The following is a 17,191-nucleotide window of genomic DNA, read 5'->3' on the forward strand; positions in this document are numbered from 1 at the left end:
ATCCCAGAAAGAGAGAGAATTACATAATACTTTTGACAGCAGCTTTCACTTTTGTATGTGTCCTCCTGATGGTCTTTTATTTGGAGTCAAACCATTATCTGCAGGAGTACTTAGGGGTTTTTTACTATTCTCTTGCCTATGTCCTCCCTACTTCCAAGAAAAGTCCTTAAATGCTGATTTTTTTTTTTCCCCTGTCTTGTCTAGTTGTCTCCTTTATGTAGTTTCTGTCTTTTTCTTTATCTCTTGTGAATATACTTAATGACCATCTAATAATTGGCTATTTTCTATGTTAAAGGCACTATATAATGCAAGTTATGTTAAATGGTTTTTGTAAAGGTCTATGAAATGTTTTTTTCTCCTTCCCTCATTTACCTCCTCCATTCTTGCTGAAAAGGCAGTTTTTCAGACCCATGTACAGATCTCTATTAGCCCAATGTCATTGGTTAGTCTGACCCAGACAGTCCTAGCTACAAAAAGCAGAAAAAGTGCAAGATAAAAAAGGAAGTTAAAAAGTTTACAAAAGCATGAGTGTCTAATTCATCCATTCTGGGTCCTGAAGACTTTTTTCTCTTTTCTCCCCCTAAATTTGGTCTTCCAGTGTTAAATCCTGTTCTTTCTCACCCTTGCTCTCATTTGGAGTATAGATCTTCTGGTTAGGGGTAAGTGTCTTGTCATATTTTTGAAATGTTTGTGCATTAAAAATAGATGAATGTTAGCTAAAATGCATATACTCTAAATGGATTTGTGAAGTGTAAATGTCTGAAATACCTTTTGAAGAACCATAGATCAACACTGAAGTGCATTGGCTCTTTACTGAAGTACTTCAGAAGATTGAACTCTTCTGTGTACAGCTGTTAAAGTGCATTTCAAAATTGGGCATTTATCACTAATGAATTTTAACTGAACTTTGAGTGTTTCACCTGGTGTGAACTTCAGTAACTGTAAAGCTCAGTGGGGAATTGGAGGCAGTTAAGGTTAGTGAATGCTTGAGCAGCATGCATGATGGTGAGGACGAAGGTATATATATATTTTTTTTAATCCATTTCAGTTCAGTATTATTGATGGTGAACTAGAGAGCCATTCAGGTTGCCATATTTCAAAACTTTTGCAATATCTGCTTTGATTCAAACTGATTCAAAGTTTAGTTGTAAAATTCTGTGAAATCCATTAGTGATGTCTAATTAACTGAAAATAATAAATGTATATGTAATTCAGGATAATGTAAGTTTTGAGTATCAACAATTCTGTGTAATGGTAAGTGAATGCTATTTGGCTATACAGGAAACTCTCGATTTACCGGCACCTAAATAACCGGAAATCTCGGTTAACCGGCAAAATTCAGGAGTAGGTTCAGGTAAGTTTTACTTCATATTACTTGCCTTCCTCGATCTGTTGCTGTGCAATCGGGTGTGGCTGCAGCTGTTGCTAAGCTACAGAGACGCTTGGAACTTGTGGCCACTGTTCTGCACTTGTTGCTAAGCAACAGGGTTTGTTGCTTTATACGGAGCTTATAGCTCTCGGTTATCCGGAATTTTTGATGAACCGGCACCACGCCGGTCCCGTCGGTGCCGGATAAAAAAAAGAGTTTCCTGTATTGTAATTTCTATGTTTTGGTAAGCTGCAAGTGGAAAATGGACATTTGCTCGGATAAATGCATACTGTGCTTAGTTTGGTTCCATTACAGCTATGTACTTCAGATATCCAGTGTCCTAGATCGTGTGTGTGTGCGTGGTGTCAAGGCCCATAGTTTGAGACAGTAACAAGGTTGAAAAGAGTTATAGAAGACAAATAATGGTTTTGAAGCCATGCTGTGGTTTTAGAAGCCTCTAGATTGTAGGTGGAAGGAAAAACTGAGAGATAAAGAATTCCATAATTTTGAGGCCCAGAGAAAGAATGATTTATAATTTGAGATTATGTGACCAAGTGTTTCTGACCAGGACAAAGGAGTGGTTAGCTTTTTGTTGTCTTCTACCGTTTTATCTTATCACAATGTGGTCACCATTGGTTCCTCTCAACCTTTCTCTTTCTCTAATAGACCCATTTTCTGCCTCTGATGGTTGCATTGACTCTGTCTGTCGTTTGGACCTGTTTGACATGCAGCCTGTTGAAGATGTAGTAAAAACCACAATCGCATCTAGTGCTGCTTCAAAGCAGACAGTGATCCACCTTTTTAGCGGTAAATGGGAATTCTCGCACATTCTTTCACTTAGTCCAATCTCATTAATACAGGTTCTCATACACATAACCTGTTGTTGACTGGATCAAATGTTTTGTAATTTTCCTCCATGGAAAGCCATTACCATGTTTAAATCTGCAAATTATGCTACTGAGAAATCCACACAAGTAGATTTTCTTCTTCTGGAGTGTACGCACAATCCCTGTAGGTTTCAAATTACCAGAGCTAAGCCTTGGGCACGCCAAGGTGCGCACAGGGGTTATACTGGAATTTAGTCAGCTAAAACTGCATGGTCTTACTGCAACTTGTTCAGCCAAGGCACCCTACAAGTTAGAGTATTTGCTTGTAGAGCTATCTGAAGCCACATGGGAAGAATTCCAGATTCTCTTAGCGAGCCAGATTGGCTGCTAAATTATACTGTGGACCTGCCTCGGGTATTGGATTACCGGGTATTGGATTACCGAGTCTCCTTTTCCCTCCCAAGGAGACTAGTTACTAGTTGGTCTTTAGATAACTGACTAGGATGGTGGCTAACAGATGTCAGAAGTACCCAAAGAGTGGCATACTCAAGAGTGGAATGGTGAGCAACATGAATTGCCATAAAATGCAAGTCTATTGCCACCATCCTTTCGACCACAGTCTGAGCGCACCCTTTGCCCACTGACAGATTGTTCCAGCAGTTGAAGGTACGATGCTTCTGTTACATCTGCTTGCCTGTGCAACCCCAGTCATTATAAGTACTGAAGCCTGAGTATGGACATGTGTTCTTGTATGAATGTGTATTTTGTGATGGAGTCTCCTAATTTTGCAGTATACTGCATTGAGTATCTTCCGTTTTTAATCTCATGCAGTGTTAACTTGAACAATATTGGCCCGTATTTTGCGGTAGGAATAACAGTGTGGCTATCAGCACTCATCATTATTAACAAGTAAATTGGACAGCAACTTCCACAGTCGTACATGCGCAGTTAAATATGGAAATCATGAAGTTGCTGTCCGATTTACCCTGCTCTTCCATAAGCTTCGCTCTAATAGTATCGCGCCAAGAGATTTGGCATTCACATACATGAATGTCGTGAAGTTGCAGTACTTATCCATGAGATACCCAATAAACATGCCAGAAAAAGTTAGGCTTGTCCATTCAAATGTAAGTGAGTTTTAACAGCGTGATAAGTCTTAATTACTGCAAAACAATGTCTCTGGCACTGAGAATTTACTTTTACAAGTGTGGAATCTCATTCATTCAGATTTTAATTATTGGAGATTATATTTTTAAAAATTATTTTTTTCTTTTTTCTGTCTGTCTCTTCTATCCCTCTCAATTTCATTTTTCTTTCCCTGTCCTTATTTCTCTTTCTGTACATGATTTTACATTGAATTAAATATTCTGACTTACACTTCCTGGTTTAGGCTCTGCATGCCTCAGAAAGGACTCTTCAATCTGATTGGTTAAAGAGACACACTTTGCTTTCCCTGTTCACACACACCACCAATCCCCTATAGTGGGCGCCATGCTGTATCTGACTCCCGATGACTCTGTCGTCCCACGAAAGTCTATGGGCAGCTGTAAGTGTAATGAATGGCAAACTCTGTTTGTTCACCGCTGACCTCAAAATCCGGGCCATTACGTATTTTGAAGAGCAATAGCTTACATTCTGTAGTTCTTATCACATGCAGGCCGACATCCAAGTGCTCTGCATTAAGGAAAACAAAACCGTGGATGCTGAAGGAGGAAAGGGAAAATTGGAGAAGGCTAGAGTGGTGGACCAAAGTCATGGTTCAAGAGGAGGTTTTTGCAAGTAGGGAGACGAGTGACGAATCAGAAGGACCTGGGTAGGCAGTTCCAGAGGACACTGGCTTAGTGGCTGAATATGACGCCAACACTGGTGCAGCGGAGAGGACAGGAGAAACTCGGGTGTTAGCAGAGTAGATGCTCTTTGAGCGGGGACATAAGATTAGAGGATATCACAAAGAATGGGATGAGGCCATGGAGAGATTTAAATTAGAGAATGAGATTTTTTGGGTACATGGAGCTAGGATAAAATGGGGTGATGGGAGTATAGGTGAAGGTACAAGCTGCGGCATTGTGGATGAGTTGAAGCTTTTGTAGGGTTGAGACAGGGAGACTGGTTAAGAAAGCATTTAAAAACTTGAATCTCTAACTGATTAAGCATAGAGCAGGGTTTAGAAGATGAAAATGTAGTGATAGAGGCAGGCAGTGTTGTGGAGAAAGTGTTGGAAGAAAACAGACTTGGTAACAGAGCAGATGTGTGCGAGGCAACCGATCTGAGTCTAGTAGTACGCCACAATTCTACGTCTCTTGACTGAGTTGAAAGTGGCAGCTGGGTAGGGGGGCCCAATGGAGTTTAGGCCAGAAGGTTGGCTGCTGTTTCATTAATGTGAAGCTGAAGAAAATGTTGTTGTCTTCAGGTCTTGATGTTGGACTGGCAGTTCAAAAGTGTAGCAATAACTTTTGGACCAATGAAGAAGTCAGAATGGTAGAACTGGATGTCATCAACTGGCCGCCTGCTTCTAGGGGATGCCAAGAAGTACTATGGAGATGGTGAAGTGGGGACCACGGATGGCCCCCATCGATGCATCAGAAGTGACGGTGGGCGGAGGAGGATGCGAAGCCTTTGGAAATCACAGTGTCTGCGTTACTAGAAGTATGAGCAGAACCAGGAGAGGACAGTAGTAGCACAGAAGTCAACTGCAGAGTTGAGACATTGGAGGAGAAGGGAATGGTCAGCAGTGTTGAAGTTGAGAATGAGACACGGTCACAGGATGTCTTTATGACCATGACCATTGTGATCTTTGTGCTGTAGTTAAGGTAAAATGCAGAATAGATGTCCCAAAAACAGCGGGAGGGCATGTGGTTTTGAGGCACTGACTGACTCCAGGACTTTGGAGAGAAAAAGAAGGTTGGCGATAGGGTGGCAATTGGATCGAATGGCGGGTTATAGGTCGGCTTTTTGAAGAGAGGAGTAGCAATAATGGCCTTTAAGAAGCTGGGGTGATGCCAAAAAGCATAGAACTGAGGGAGTGAAATATGCCGCTGGGATGGGAGAAAAACTGAGGGAACAGTTTATAGGCTTCATGGACGAGAGGAGTGGATTGAGAAGGGAAGATGTAATAAAGGCAGAGAATGAAGTGGGTGAGGGTCCAGTTGGCTGAAGACCAGAGAGAGAGCTGGGTATTGAAGGAAAGCCAGAGGAGGTAGCAGCATTTTTGTTTGTCTTGAATTTTGGACAAGGAGTCTGAGTTTCTCTCATTAAAGTTCATGAAGAGGAAAGCGGACTAAATAAGTGCTTTGTGGTGAAGAGAAGAAGTTTGGAGTTGTTCTGCTCTATATGATTAATTAGCAGTTTAGCCCAGGGAGAACATAAGTAATCCTGTTCAGTATTCACCAAAAGTATTTTGCACTGGGTAATTGTTCTCTAACATTTGAGGAAGGCTTCGTCATTTCAAGAAAGCTACAGTGACTGAGTTCTGCATTTTTACACATGAAAATTAAATGAATTCGCATTCACTTTAGTATCAATTTAAGCTTGGGGGACAGGTGTTGTCCTCTCTGAATATGTATTTTTGACCCCAAGGGAGGGGGGTGGAAAATGTAAATTTTGACCTGCTGGGCCCAATCCAGCAGCCATTTATTTATTTTAACTTTGTCTAGAAATACCACCTTTACTTCAACTAAGGGAATGTGATGTTCGAGCACAAATCGTAACTGTCCGATCAGATTTGAAATCCACTTGCAAGTTTGTATCTGGTTCTTTGAAAGTAATTTCAAAGATCAAGGGTAATGCTGAATTAGTGCAGTCCTAAATGAAATAAGACTAAAAACAGAGGCTTGTGGTGATTCCAAGTCAAGCTTGTGTCTACTTTGCTCAAGTACTATTACACTTTTGCAGAATAAGTACCAATGCAAGAAGTCTGTTAGAAACATGACCAAAAGTACCGATACTCAACAGCACTGTGTTTTGTGTGTGTGCGCTTCGTGGCTCGGCATGTCAGCCAGTACGCAGAACAATTAATCTCTCTTTTGTTTTTCTTGTATACCTCAATTTACTTCATTTTCCCTCTTCCTACCTTCCAAAAATTGAATGTCACAAGTTTGTTGTTGATCTTGACTTGAGTGAAAAATTGAGGGAAAACTCTATTCTGCAATACTGTGATCATATTTATTTTGAATTCAAGGTTACTCCATTAAATGTGTTCCAATTTTAATAATAACAATATACAAATTTGTACATGTCCGGTGCATTCTGAATTAATAAATCCCTGTTCACCTGTAAGCCTTCTTATAATCATAGAATAGTACAGCACAGTAGGAGGCCATCCAGCCCATCGAGTCTGTGCCTACTCTTTCAAAGATCAATCCAGTTAGTCCCACTCCCCTGCTCTTTCTCCATATCCTTGCAATTTTTTATCCTTCAAGTATTTATCCAATTCCCTTTTGAAGGCTATTATTGAATCTCTGTCCACCACCCTATCGGACAGTGTATTCCAAATCCTAACAACTGAGTGAAAAAGTTTTTCCTCATGTCATCTCTGGTTCTTTTGCCAATCACCTTAAATCTGTGCCCTCTGGTTATCGACCTTTCAGTCATTGGAAACAGTTTCTCTTTATTTACTCTAAACCCTTCATTATTTTAAACACCTCTATCAAATCTCCTCTTAGACTCCTCTGCTCCAAGGAGAACAACCCCAGCTTCTCCAGTCTATCCACGTAACTGTAATCCCGCATTCCTGGAACCATTCTAGTAAATCTCTTCTGTACCCTCTCCAAAGCCTTCACGTCCTTCCTAAAGTGTGGTGCCGAGAATTAGACACTACTCCAGCTGGGGCTCAAACGTGTCTTTTGTATAAGTTTAGCATAACTCCCTGGCTTTTGTACTCTATGCCTCTATTTATAAAGCCCAGGATCCCATATATTTTATTAACAGCTTTGTTAACCTGTCCTGACACCTTCAGAGATTTGTGCACAAGCACCCCCAGGTCTCTGTTCTTGCACGCCCTTTAAAATTGTACTTCCTCATTCTTCCTAGCAAAATAAGAATATAAGAACTAGGAGCAGGAGTAGGCCATTCGGCCCCTTGAGCCTGCTTCGCCATTCAGTAAGATCATGGCTGATCTTCTACCTCAACTCTACTTTCCTGCACTATCCCCATATCCCTTGATTCCCTTAATATCCAAAAATCTATTGATCTCTGTCTTGAATATACTCATCTACTGAGCCTCCACAGCCCTCTGGGGTAGAGAATTCCAAAGATTCACCACCTTCTGAGTGAAGACATTTCTCCTCATCTCAACCCTAAATGGCCGATCCCTTATTCTGAGACTGTGATCCCTGGTTCTAGACTTCTCAGCCAGGGGAAACATCCTCCCTGCATCTACCCTGTCAAGCCCTGTAAGAATTTTGTATATTTCAATGAGATCACCTCTCATTCTTCTAAACTCCAAAGAATATAGGCCTAGTCTACTCAATCTCTCCTCATAGGACAACCCCCCCCCCCCCATCCCAGTAATGTATCACCTCACATTTATGTGTTGAATTTCATCTGCCAGTGTCCGCACATTTCACCAGCCAGTCTGTCTGTCTTGAAATCTATTACTATATTCCTCACTGTTTACTACACTTCCAAGTTTTGTCATCTGCAAATATCAAAATTGTGCCCTGTACCTCTTTCTCCTCCCCACCCCCCCCCCCCAGTCCAAGTCATTTAATGTATATCAAAAACAGCAGTGGTCCTTGTACTGAACCTTAGGGAAAGCCACTGTATTCCTCCCTCCAGTCTGAAAAACAGCCATTCACCACAACTCTGTTTTATATCCCTTAGGCAATTTTGTATCCATGCTGCTACTGTCCCTTTTTATCCTATGTGCTTCAATTTTGCTAACAAGCCTAATATGTGGTACTTTAGCAAATGCCTTTTGAAAGTCCATATACACAACATTAACTGCACTGCCCTCATCCATCCTCTGTGTTACCTCATCAAAAAACTCAATAAAGTTAGTCAAACACGATTTGCCCTTAACAAATTCATGCAGGCTCTCCTTTATTAGTCCCATGCTTGCCCAAATGGCAGTTAATTTTCTCCCGGATTATTGTTTCTAAAAGCTTCCCCACCACCGACAAACTGACTAGCCTGTAATTGCCAGGTTTATCCTCCCTTTTTTGTAACATTTGTAGTCCTCCAGTCCTTTGGCACCACCTCTGTATCTAAAGAGGATTGGAAGATTGTAGCCAGCACCTCTAACTTCTACCCTTACTTCACTCAGCAACCTAGGATGCATCCCATCACCGGATGACTTAGCCACTTTAATTCCTGTCAGACTGTCTAGTACCTCTTTTTTTTATCTCATCCAGTATCCCAGCAACCACCTTGTTTACCATAGCTTTGGCAAAGTCCTCTTCTTTTGTAAACACCGATGCAAAGTATTCATTCAGCCATGCTCCATTTTCTCCATTTTGGACCCTAATCGGCCCCACTGCTCCTCTGCTAACTCCTTTACAGTTAATGTGCCTACAGAGACCTTTGGATCCCCTTTTAGAGTAGCTGCCAATCTACTCTCATACTGTCTCTTTGTCCCTCTCATTTCTTTTTTCACCTCCCCTATAATTTTTATATTCAGCCTGATTCTCTTACATTATCAAACTGATTTAATTCTGCTTCATCCTACTCTCTAACTCCTTTGTCATCCAGGAAGCTCTTGCTTTGGTTGCCCTCCCTTTCCCCTTATAGGAATGTACCTAGACTGTACCCGATCCATCTCCTCTTTAAAGGTCACCCATTGCTCCATTACATTTCTGTCTGCCAGTCTTTCACACCAATTTACCCAGGCCAGATTCCTGAAATTAGCCCCCCCCCCCCCCCCCCCTCCAATTAAGTATTTTTATTCTAGATTGCTCCTTGTCCTTCTCCATAACTAATCTAAACCTTACGATACTACGATCACTATTCCCGAGATGCTCTCTGACTGCATTCTCCACTTGACTCACTTCATACCCCAGGACGGTGGCACAGTGGTTAGCACTATTGCCTCACAGCGCCAGGGACCCGGGTTCGAATCCGGCCTCGGGCGACTGTCTGTGTGGAGTTTGCACATTCTCCCCGTGTTTGCGTGGGTTTCCTCCGGGTGCTCCGGTTTCCTCCCACAGTCCAAAGATATGCAGGTTAGGTTGATTGGCTATGATAAATTGACCCTTAGTGTTAGGGGGATTAAATACGTGGGGTTACAGGATAGGGTGGGATATGTGTTGGTGTAAGGGTTACGGGGATCGGGTGGGATATGTGTCGGTGCAGGCTCGATGGGCCGAAATGGCCTCTATCTGCACTGTGGGGTTTCTGTGATTCTGTGACTAGTTCCAGCAATGCCTCCTTCTTTATTGGGCAGGGAACATACTGATCAAGAAAATTCTCCTGAACACACTTCAGAAATTCCTGCCCTTAACACAATCACTGCCGCATTCAATATTGGGGTAGTTAAAGTCTCCATAGTCCTTGCACCTCTCAGTAATTTCTTTGCAAATCTGCTCCTATCACCTTCCTACTATTTGGTGGCCTATAAAATACACCAAGTGGTGTAATTGCTCTTTTATTGTTTCTCAACTCCAACCAAATAGATTCTGTCTTTGATCCCTCAAGGACATTCTCTCTTTCAACCATTGTAATATTTTCCTTAATCAAAACTGCTTCCCCTCCTTTTTTTCCCCTTCCCTATCTTTCCCAGGAATATTAAGCATCCAATCCTCCCCATTTTTGAGCCAGGTGTCCATTATCGCCACTACATCATATTCCCATGTGGCTATTTGCGTCTGCAGCTCACCAACCTTATTAACCACACTTTGTGCATTTACACAAAGGCACTCCAAGCCTAACTTAGGCCTCTTTGTATTTTCTATGATCCCACCTAATTCTGTAGTATTTCTACCTCTAACTATCTCTCCCAGTCCCCTCTGCACCTTGTTTCTACTTTTTAATACAACATCCTGGTGTCAAACCCCCTGCTGAATTAGTTTAAACCCACCCCCACAGCATTAATTAACCTGCCCACAGGATATTGGTCCCAGCTCTGTTCAGGTGCAACCTGTCCATCTTAACTAGGTCCCGCCTGCCACAGAACTGGTCCCAATGTCCTAGGAATCTGAAGCCCTCCCTCCTCCTGTACCATGTCTCTTGCCACACATTAACCTGCCATATTTTCCTATTTCTACTCTCGCTAGCACTTGACACTGGGAGTAATCCAGAGATTGCTGTCTTTGAGGTCCTGCTTTTTAACTTCCTCCCTAACTCCTTAAACTCGTGCAGGACCTCAACCCTCCTTCCTCCCTATGTCATTGGTTCTGACATGGACCATGACTTTTAGCTCTCTTTCTCTCCTCCACCCCCACCCCGCCCCCCGCAGAATGTTCTGCACCCTCTGTGATGTCCCTTACCCTAGCATCAGGAAGGCAACATACCATACTAGTCTCACGTCAACGGTAGCAGAACTGCCTGTTTGTCCCTGACTATCGAATCCCCAATTACTATTGCATTCTTACACTTTGCTGTAGCTCCCTGTGCAGTCCTTTACCTCACGGTACCAGGATTGGGAATGCACCTCTTTTGAGGAGTCATCACTCATTCAGTGCTGAATATCGGTCTGAAAATGCCACACTCCTGGAGGATTCCTGCACTGCCTGCCTCTTCCTACCCTTCCTGGTGGCCACCCACTTATTATTCTGAACTCTATCTGGCTGTGGGATGACCACCTCCTGGAACCTGCAATCCAGGAAGCACTCAGCCACCCGCATGCCTTGCAGTGAATCCAGCTGCCCCTCGAGCTCAGAAACCCTCGACGTGAGTTCGAGCAGCTGGAGGCACTTCCTACAAACATGGGCCTCCGGGATACATGAAGCCTCCTGAAGTTCCCACATGGTGCAGGAATTGCAGGCTACAGGTTGTAGCTGTCTCTCCATTCTAATTAGGAACTTATAAATCACCTTGTATCTAAGCAGTTTATTTTATCATTGCTGTTAACCAGGTCTAAACTACACTGCAATTTTTCTATTTGCTCCTCAAAGCAAACTACCCAAAGACTAAATTATTTACTCAAACTTAACTGGAACCATTGACGCAAGAACATCGAACCAAGAACCTAAATATTAGATATCTAGATACTTAACTTAGAATCCTCAGCTTCTATGGCTCCACTCCTCCTTTTGAGTTGGACTGAGAAACCGCCTTGCTCCTCTCCACTGAATTCCTACTATTGTATCATCAAATTCTCAGCTTCCACTCATTGCGATCCACTCCGATTGCGATTTACCCAGCTCTGCCTCTAAGCTCTGCTTTTGCAAACTGGTGCCTAATACATACCTTTTGAGAATCAAACAAGTTACAACTATTTAATCAGCTTCTAGCTCTCAGCCTTCTGATTTTTGAATATTACTCCTGTTTCCAGATCAGACATATAACAATTTTGGAAGGAACCAAATAAGTAATAAACGCTTACAATGTCTTCTCAAAGTATAATGCTAAAAGGAGTTAATGTGCATTAGCGCATCCTCAGCACCTCTTCCCTCACTGAACTTTATTCAGTCCATGTGTACAATGGCACATGGCCCTGAAGCTGTCAGTACAGACAGAAGATGAATGGCACCATGAGCCAAACTGGGAAAGTGGCTGCGTATGTTACGGCATGTGTTACAGTTGATATATCCAGGTTTTATCTGGTTTCAAGCACGTTATGGAATTCATTTTTCAGGGCAAGAGCAAGAAGTGTGTTATCAGGTGTAACCATAAAATCAGAAGGCTTATTTGCCTGAAATTAATTTGTGAGAGTCCTTCAGCAGAACAGTGGCTGAATTGCAAGTATTCCTGACCAGTGGCAGAGAGGCAGTACACAATGTTTTAAAAACATGGCTGATTTAAAATTTAAGTATACAAGAGGAAATCTAGGGAAATTACATGAAGGTGAAAATTGTAGGAAATCACTTGCCCTGTTCCTCCGGTTACTTTTTTTTGTCTTTCTGTCTGAACATTGGTCACGAAATCAAACTAAGCACTTTAGTTTACACCTGTTTTCTGGCAAGTGCTCTGGTGTAACTCTATTTTCAAACATTCTTAACCCTACCATCATAGCTATCTTGGATGAACAGTGTTTCAAAAAAAACTATTGGTCAGTGCTGCTGTATCTTTTTTTTTCATTAAAACTGTGGAGAATCTTTACACCAAATGAAAAATAGTTTTAAATGTATTTGCATTTTTGACATTTCAGAAATAAAATCCATTTGAAAAATTGCATGGAAAGAGCACTTGCATGCTTCATGTGGTCTCACTCACATCTGTAAAAACGCATTTCACCCAGTCAATGGGGGTAGTGAAAGAGAAGAAATTTAGTACTACACATAATTTCTGTAACTCTTTCCTAGATGCATTCAACTCTTTTCCTGAGCCAAGTCCTGCTGCATCTACAAAAATTGAACACTTTCCTGAGGTAGACATCTTTGCTGCAGGTATCTAATGTGCATAATCATTGCAGTGCAGTGGCGACTCATCTTGGTCTATCCGAAGTTAGAATTATAGAAATTGCAGCACAGAAAATGGCCATTTGGCCCACCATGCCAGCTCCAACATGCAACAACAACTTGTATTTATATCACGCCTTTAACATAGTAAAACATCCCAAGGCGCTTCACAGGAGCATTAGCAAACAAAACTTGATACCGAGCCATGTAAGGAGATACGAGGGCAGATGACCAAAAGATTGGTCGAAGAGGTAGGTTTTAAGAAGCGTCTTAAAGGAGGGTAGAGAAGTAGGCGGAGAGGTTTCGGGAATTCCAGAGCTTAGGACCTTGGCAGCTGAAGGCACGGCTGCCAATGGTGGAGCGATTGAAATCGGGGATGCTCAAGGTGCCAGAATTGAAGGAGCACAGATATCTTGGAGGGTTGTAGGGCTGGAGGAGAGTACAGAGATGGGGAGGAGTAAGGCCATGGAGGGATTTGAAAACAAGGATGAGTATTTTAGAACTGAGGCGTTGCTTAACCAGGAGCCAGTGTAGGTCAGCAAGCACAGGGGTGTTGGGTGAACGGGACTTGGTGCAAGCTAGGACACGGGCAGCAGAGTTTGGGATGACCTCAAGTAGGAAACGGAGTTTGTGGCAGGGACCGAAGACAGTGGCTTCGGTCTTCCCAATATTTAGTTGGACAAAATATCTGATCATCCAGTACTGGATGTCAGACAAGCCAGTGGAGGGGGTCGAGAGAGGTAGCTATCTACTCTAATCCCATTTCCATTATAGAATCAGAAATTGTATATGTTGATTCTCAGATGGACTGCCATATCCTATTTTCTCAAATTAAATTTTAATTACCACAGTTATTTCACAGGATAACTCGGTTTAGTTGAAATCTTCTGTTATCTTTTTCACGGAAGAAAAATCTAGTATTTTTGATGGTCTATAATTGTCAGAATCTTAATGACTAGGTTTTAAAAAAAATCAAGAATGTATATAAGCATATAATTGTTTCTGAAGGGGTGTGAATTTTAGTTTGGTATGATTAGGTGGTAGTATGGCATAAATGTTCAGCTGATTTATATTTGATGAACTGTAGAGATATAACTTAAAATATGCATCCAGGTACCTAGTGCATGAAAATGCAGTCACAGTCGGTGCATTTATTGAATTGTCAGTGTAAATACGGAAGCTAATAGATAGAGATTGCAGTATTCTGCTCCTTGGGATAATGCTAACTTTCATATCTGAACATCCCTTTTTTCTGCATCAGATTCTTTCACCTCAAAAGGACCTGCTTCTGTTCCTGAAGTTATTTCTACCCATGATCCCTTTCTTGGTGAGTTGCATCCTGATGAGAAGTATAGTGTCTGCCTCTCTTTGCCTCTTGTTTGCTGCCTCCCCTTGCATACACATCTGCTCCCTACTTCTCGCACTCAATCTCATGTTTTTTTACACTCATGCTCGTGTTGCGCTTTCGCTTGCTTGTGCTCTCAACTACTCAACATCTCTCTTCCTCGCGCACTCACCATCCCTCCTCTCGTCCATGCGCTCTCTTGCGTACTGTTTCGCCCTTTCCATCATGCGCTCTTGTACACACGTACACACACATGTACGCACGTACACACGCACACACACACACGTCACTCATGGTTTTTCCACTGCATCTCTCTTGCACGAGTGTACTTGTCTCTTTCGCTGTCCTTCCTCTCGTGTTTCCCCCCTCTCGTTTTTCTGTACAATCCTTTCAATGATGGAAAAGTTTCATCCTGTCACAAGATGAGTCAAATGATTATGAATGAGGAAAACCATTTGGCCTATCACAATTCATCTAGCCAGAAATATCCTAAAGTCCCCCATTTAGCATCCATTGCCAGGTTTTCACTTTCAGTACACCTAGTAGTTGATTCCATACTTTGGGCACTTTGTGTGAAGAATGTCCTGATCAATCGTAAATTTGCGTTCTTCTAGTTTGAAACTGTGTCGGCTTGTCTTGCATTCGCAGTTTAATTTCAAATAATATTAAAGATTCCCCTTTTCCACTTCTTTCGCTCTCTTGTATATGTCCATAAGCTCACTTCTTGGATGCCTCCTGTCCTTCTATCTCAGTGACCAGAAATGGATGCAATACTTAAAGGTACAGTCTGACTAGAGTGCTATACTGAAATAACAACAGAAAATGCTGGAAACACTCAGCAGGCCAGGCAGCATCCGTGGAGAGAGAAACAGAGCTGACGTTTCAGGTCTGGGACCCTTCATCAGAACTAGAAAAAGCTGGAGATGTAACAGATATTAAGCAGGTGCAGAGACGAGGGGGGGGGGGGGGGGGGGGAGGAAGGAATTGAAGGAATATACTGTGCTGGGGTAAGAGGCAGGAAAGATGAAATGTTGCAAATGGGGATGGCAAAATCATACAGCATGAAAATTGGGAGCAGGGGTTATAGTTTGAAATTGTTGAACTCAACGAGCCCAGAAGGCTGTAAAGTGCCTAATTGAAAGATGAGGTGCTGTTCCTTGAGCTCCGTTGGAACAATGTAAGAGGCCGAGGACAGAGATCAGGGTGGGAGTGAAGCGGAGAATTAAAGTGACAAGCGACCGGAAGCTCAGGGTCAACCTTACGGACTGAATGGAGATGTTCCGCAAAGCGGTCGCCCAATCTGCGTTTGGTCTCCCCAATGTAGAGGAGACCACGTCGTGAGCAGTGAATACAGTATATTAAATTGCAAGAAGTACAAGTAAATTGCTGTTTCACCTGGAAGGGGTGTTTGGGGCCCTGGACAGTGGAAAGGGGGGAGTAAAAAGGCAAGTGTTGCATCTCAAGTGAAACAGCGATTTAATTGAACAAGTTTGCTTATGGTCAGATTTGGCTATTGGAGAATTGGCCATGAATCACTGACTGCGTTTTAAATTAGTTTAGTCATTACTTCTTGGGTACATGATGTAGCTTTTAGTTTTTTTTAGTCTTTTTAAGATACTTCTGCTCTTTATGTAGTTGGATTGTTGCTTTTACTGAATATTCCTGCAGTCGATAAAGTACAACTGCAACAGATTTACAATACGTAGAGTTAAACTGAAGCTCTTGAGCACTCACCTTTTGAAATATTAGACTTGAAATCATCCTTGGAAACAACTGGCAGACAACCATGCACTGAAAGGAAGTAACTGCTGTTATGATCGTTCAGGAAAATGATAGAGCAATTGCAACATTTTTCTTCTAGAAACATCCCTCAATAAAAGAATGAAGCTTTTGAATTAAAATTTGTGTATTAGTATCAGCTTTCTTACCTCTGAAGGTTGTGTGTTCATGCCCCACTATGTACTTTAGGCTGGTGCTTAAGTGTAGTTCTGAGGAAATGCATTGTCAGAGGTGTTGTCTTTTGGATGCAACATTAAAAACTTGCTGTTTGTGAGATCTTGACTGTGCAAGATGACTGCTCCATTTCAAAAGTAATCTATTTGTTGTAAAGCACTGAGACATCCTGCAGGTGTATCTGTATCTCTCTCCAATTCCAATTCCAATTCAAATGCTTTATTGGCATGAAAGTTTACAGAGAACCATATTGCCAAAGCTTACATAGCAAAAAGGTACAGTTTTCCAACATTCTGTAGGTGTCAATCGATATGACATTTGTTGGGTACATACAATATTACTTTTAAACAATATTAATTTGAAACAGTCTTTGTACTTCATTTGGTACGTTCAATATTAATTTTAAACAGTCTTAATTTTGAACAGTCCTCAGGTTGTGACATGTTGTTACATATTTGGCCCCAAGGTATGGTCTGTCTCCTTCTCCTAGGACTAATCTCAATTTTGACAGGTCATCCAATTCCTTGAAATCTGGGGTTGTTTGGCTTAGCTTGTTGAATAATATGTTTCTTGATGTGTTGAATTTTTCGCATTTTAGGAGGAAATGCATTTCTGTTTCAACCTCGCCGGCCAGACATTGATCGCATATTCTATTCTCTCTAGGCTGCCAGGATTTCTTGTATCTGCCTTTTTCAATTTCCAGTTGGTGGTCGCTTAGTCTGTACCTGGTGAGGGTCTGTCTCTGTTTTGTGTCTCTGATGGTCGTGAGGTAGTCTGCCAGTTTATATTCTCTTTTTAGGGCCCGGTAACATTCTAATCTGCTTTGGCTTTCGGTTATTTTGTTCCAATGTTCCAGGTAGGTTTCTTTGCATTGTTTAATGATTTGGTTCACTCGGATTGGTGTTTGGACGGCTGTGTTGGTCTGGGGCTGGTCAGGGTCCGGCTGAGTACTTAGTTTCAGTAGCAGTTGACTCAGGGGACTCTTTTCTGGGTTTAGCTCTTGGGTCTGAAAGGCTTTGAAATGAAGGGTGTCTGGGGAGCTAGATTTGAGGTGATTTAGGAAGTTTAGTGCTCGTTTTTGGATGTTTATTATCAGTGGGTATCTGCCTAGTTCGGCTCTGCATGCATTTGTTGGCGTTTTTCTTTGGGTGCGAAGGATGCTTCGGCAGAATTCTGCATGTAGGGCTTCTATTGTGTGTTTTTC

At 42.0% G+C, this 17,191-nt stretch overlaps 1 protein-coding gene across 1 annotated transcript in view; it reads left to right on the forward strand.

Annotated features, from left to right (window-relative positions):
- Nucleotides 1-17,191, forward strand: part of LOC147125171 (phosphatidylinositol-binding clathrin assembly protein-like) — a 140,143-nt gene that overhangs the window by 108,407 nt on the left and 14,545 nt on the right. Inside the window, exons 14-15 of the mRNA XM_085992702.1 lie at nt 12,594-12,677; nt 13,951-14,628. Coding sequence (XP_085848828.1) covers nt 12,594-12,677; nt 13,951-14,628 — 762 coding nt within the window. The remainder of the gene's footprint in view (nt 1-12,593; nt 12,678-13,950; nt 14,629-17,191) is intronic.

Source organism: Somniosus microcephalus, chromosome 1 (assembly GCF_052327205.1).
Source record: "Somniosus microcephalus isolate GS21.2 chromosome 1, FLI_Smic_1.0, whole genome shotgun sequence".
Classification (NCBI taxonomy): domain Eukaryota; kingdom Metazoa; phylum Chordata; class Chondrichthyes; order Squaliformes; family Somniosidae; genus Somniosus; species Somniosus microcephalus.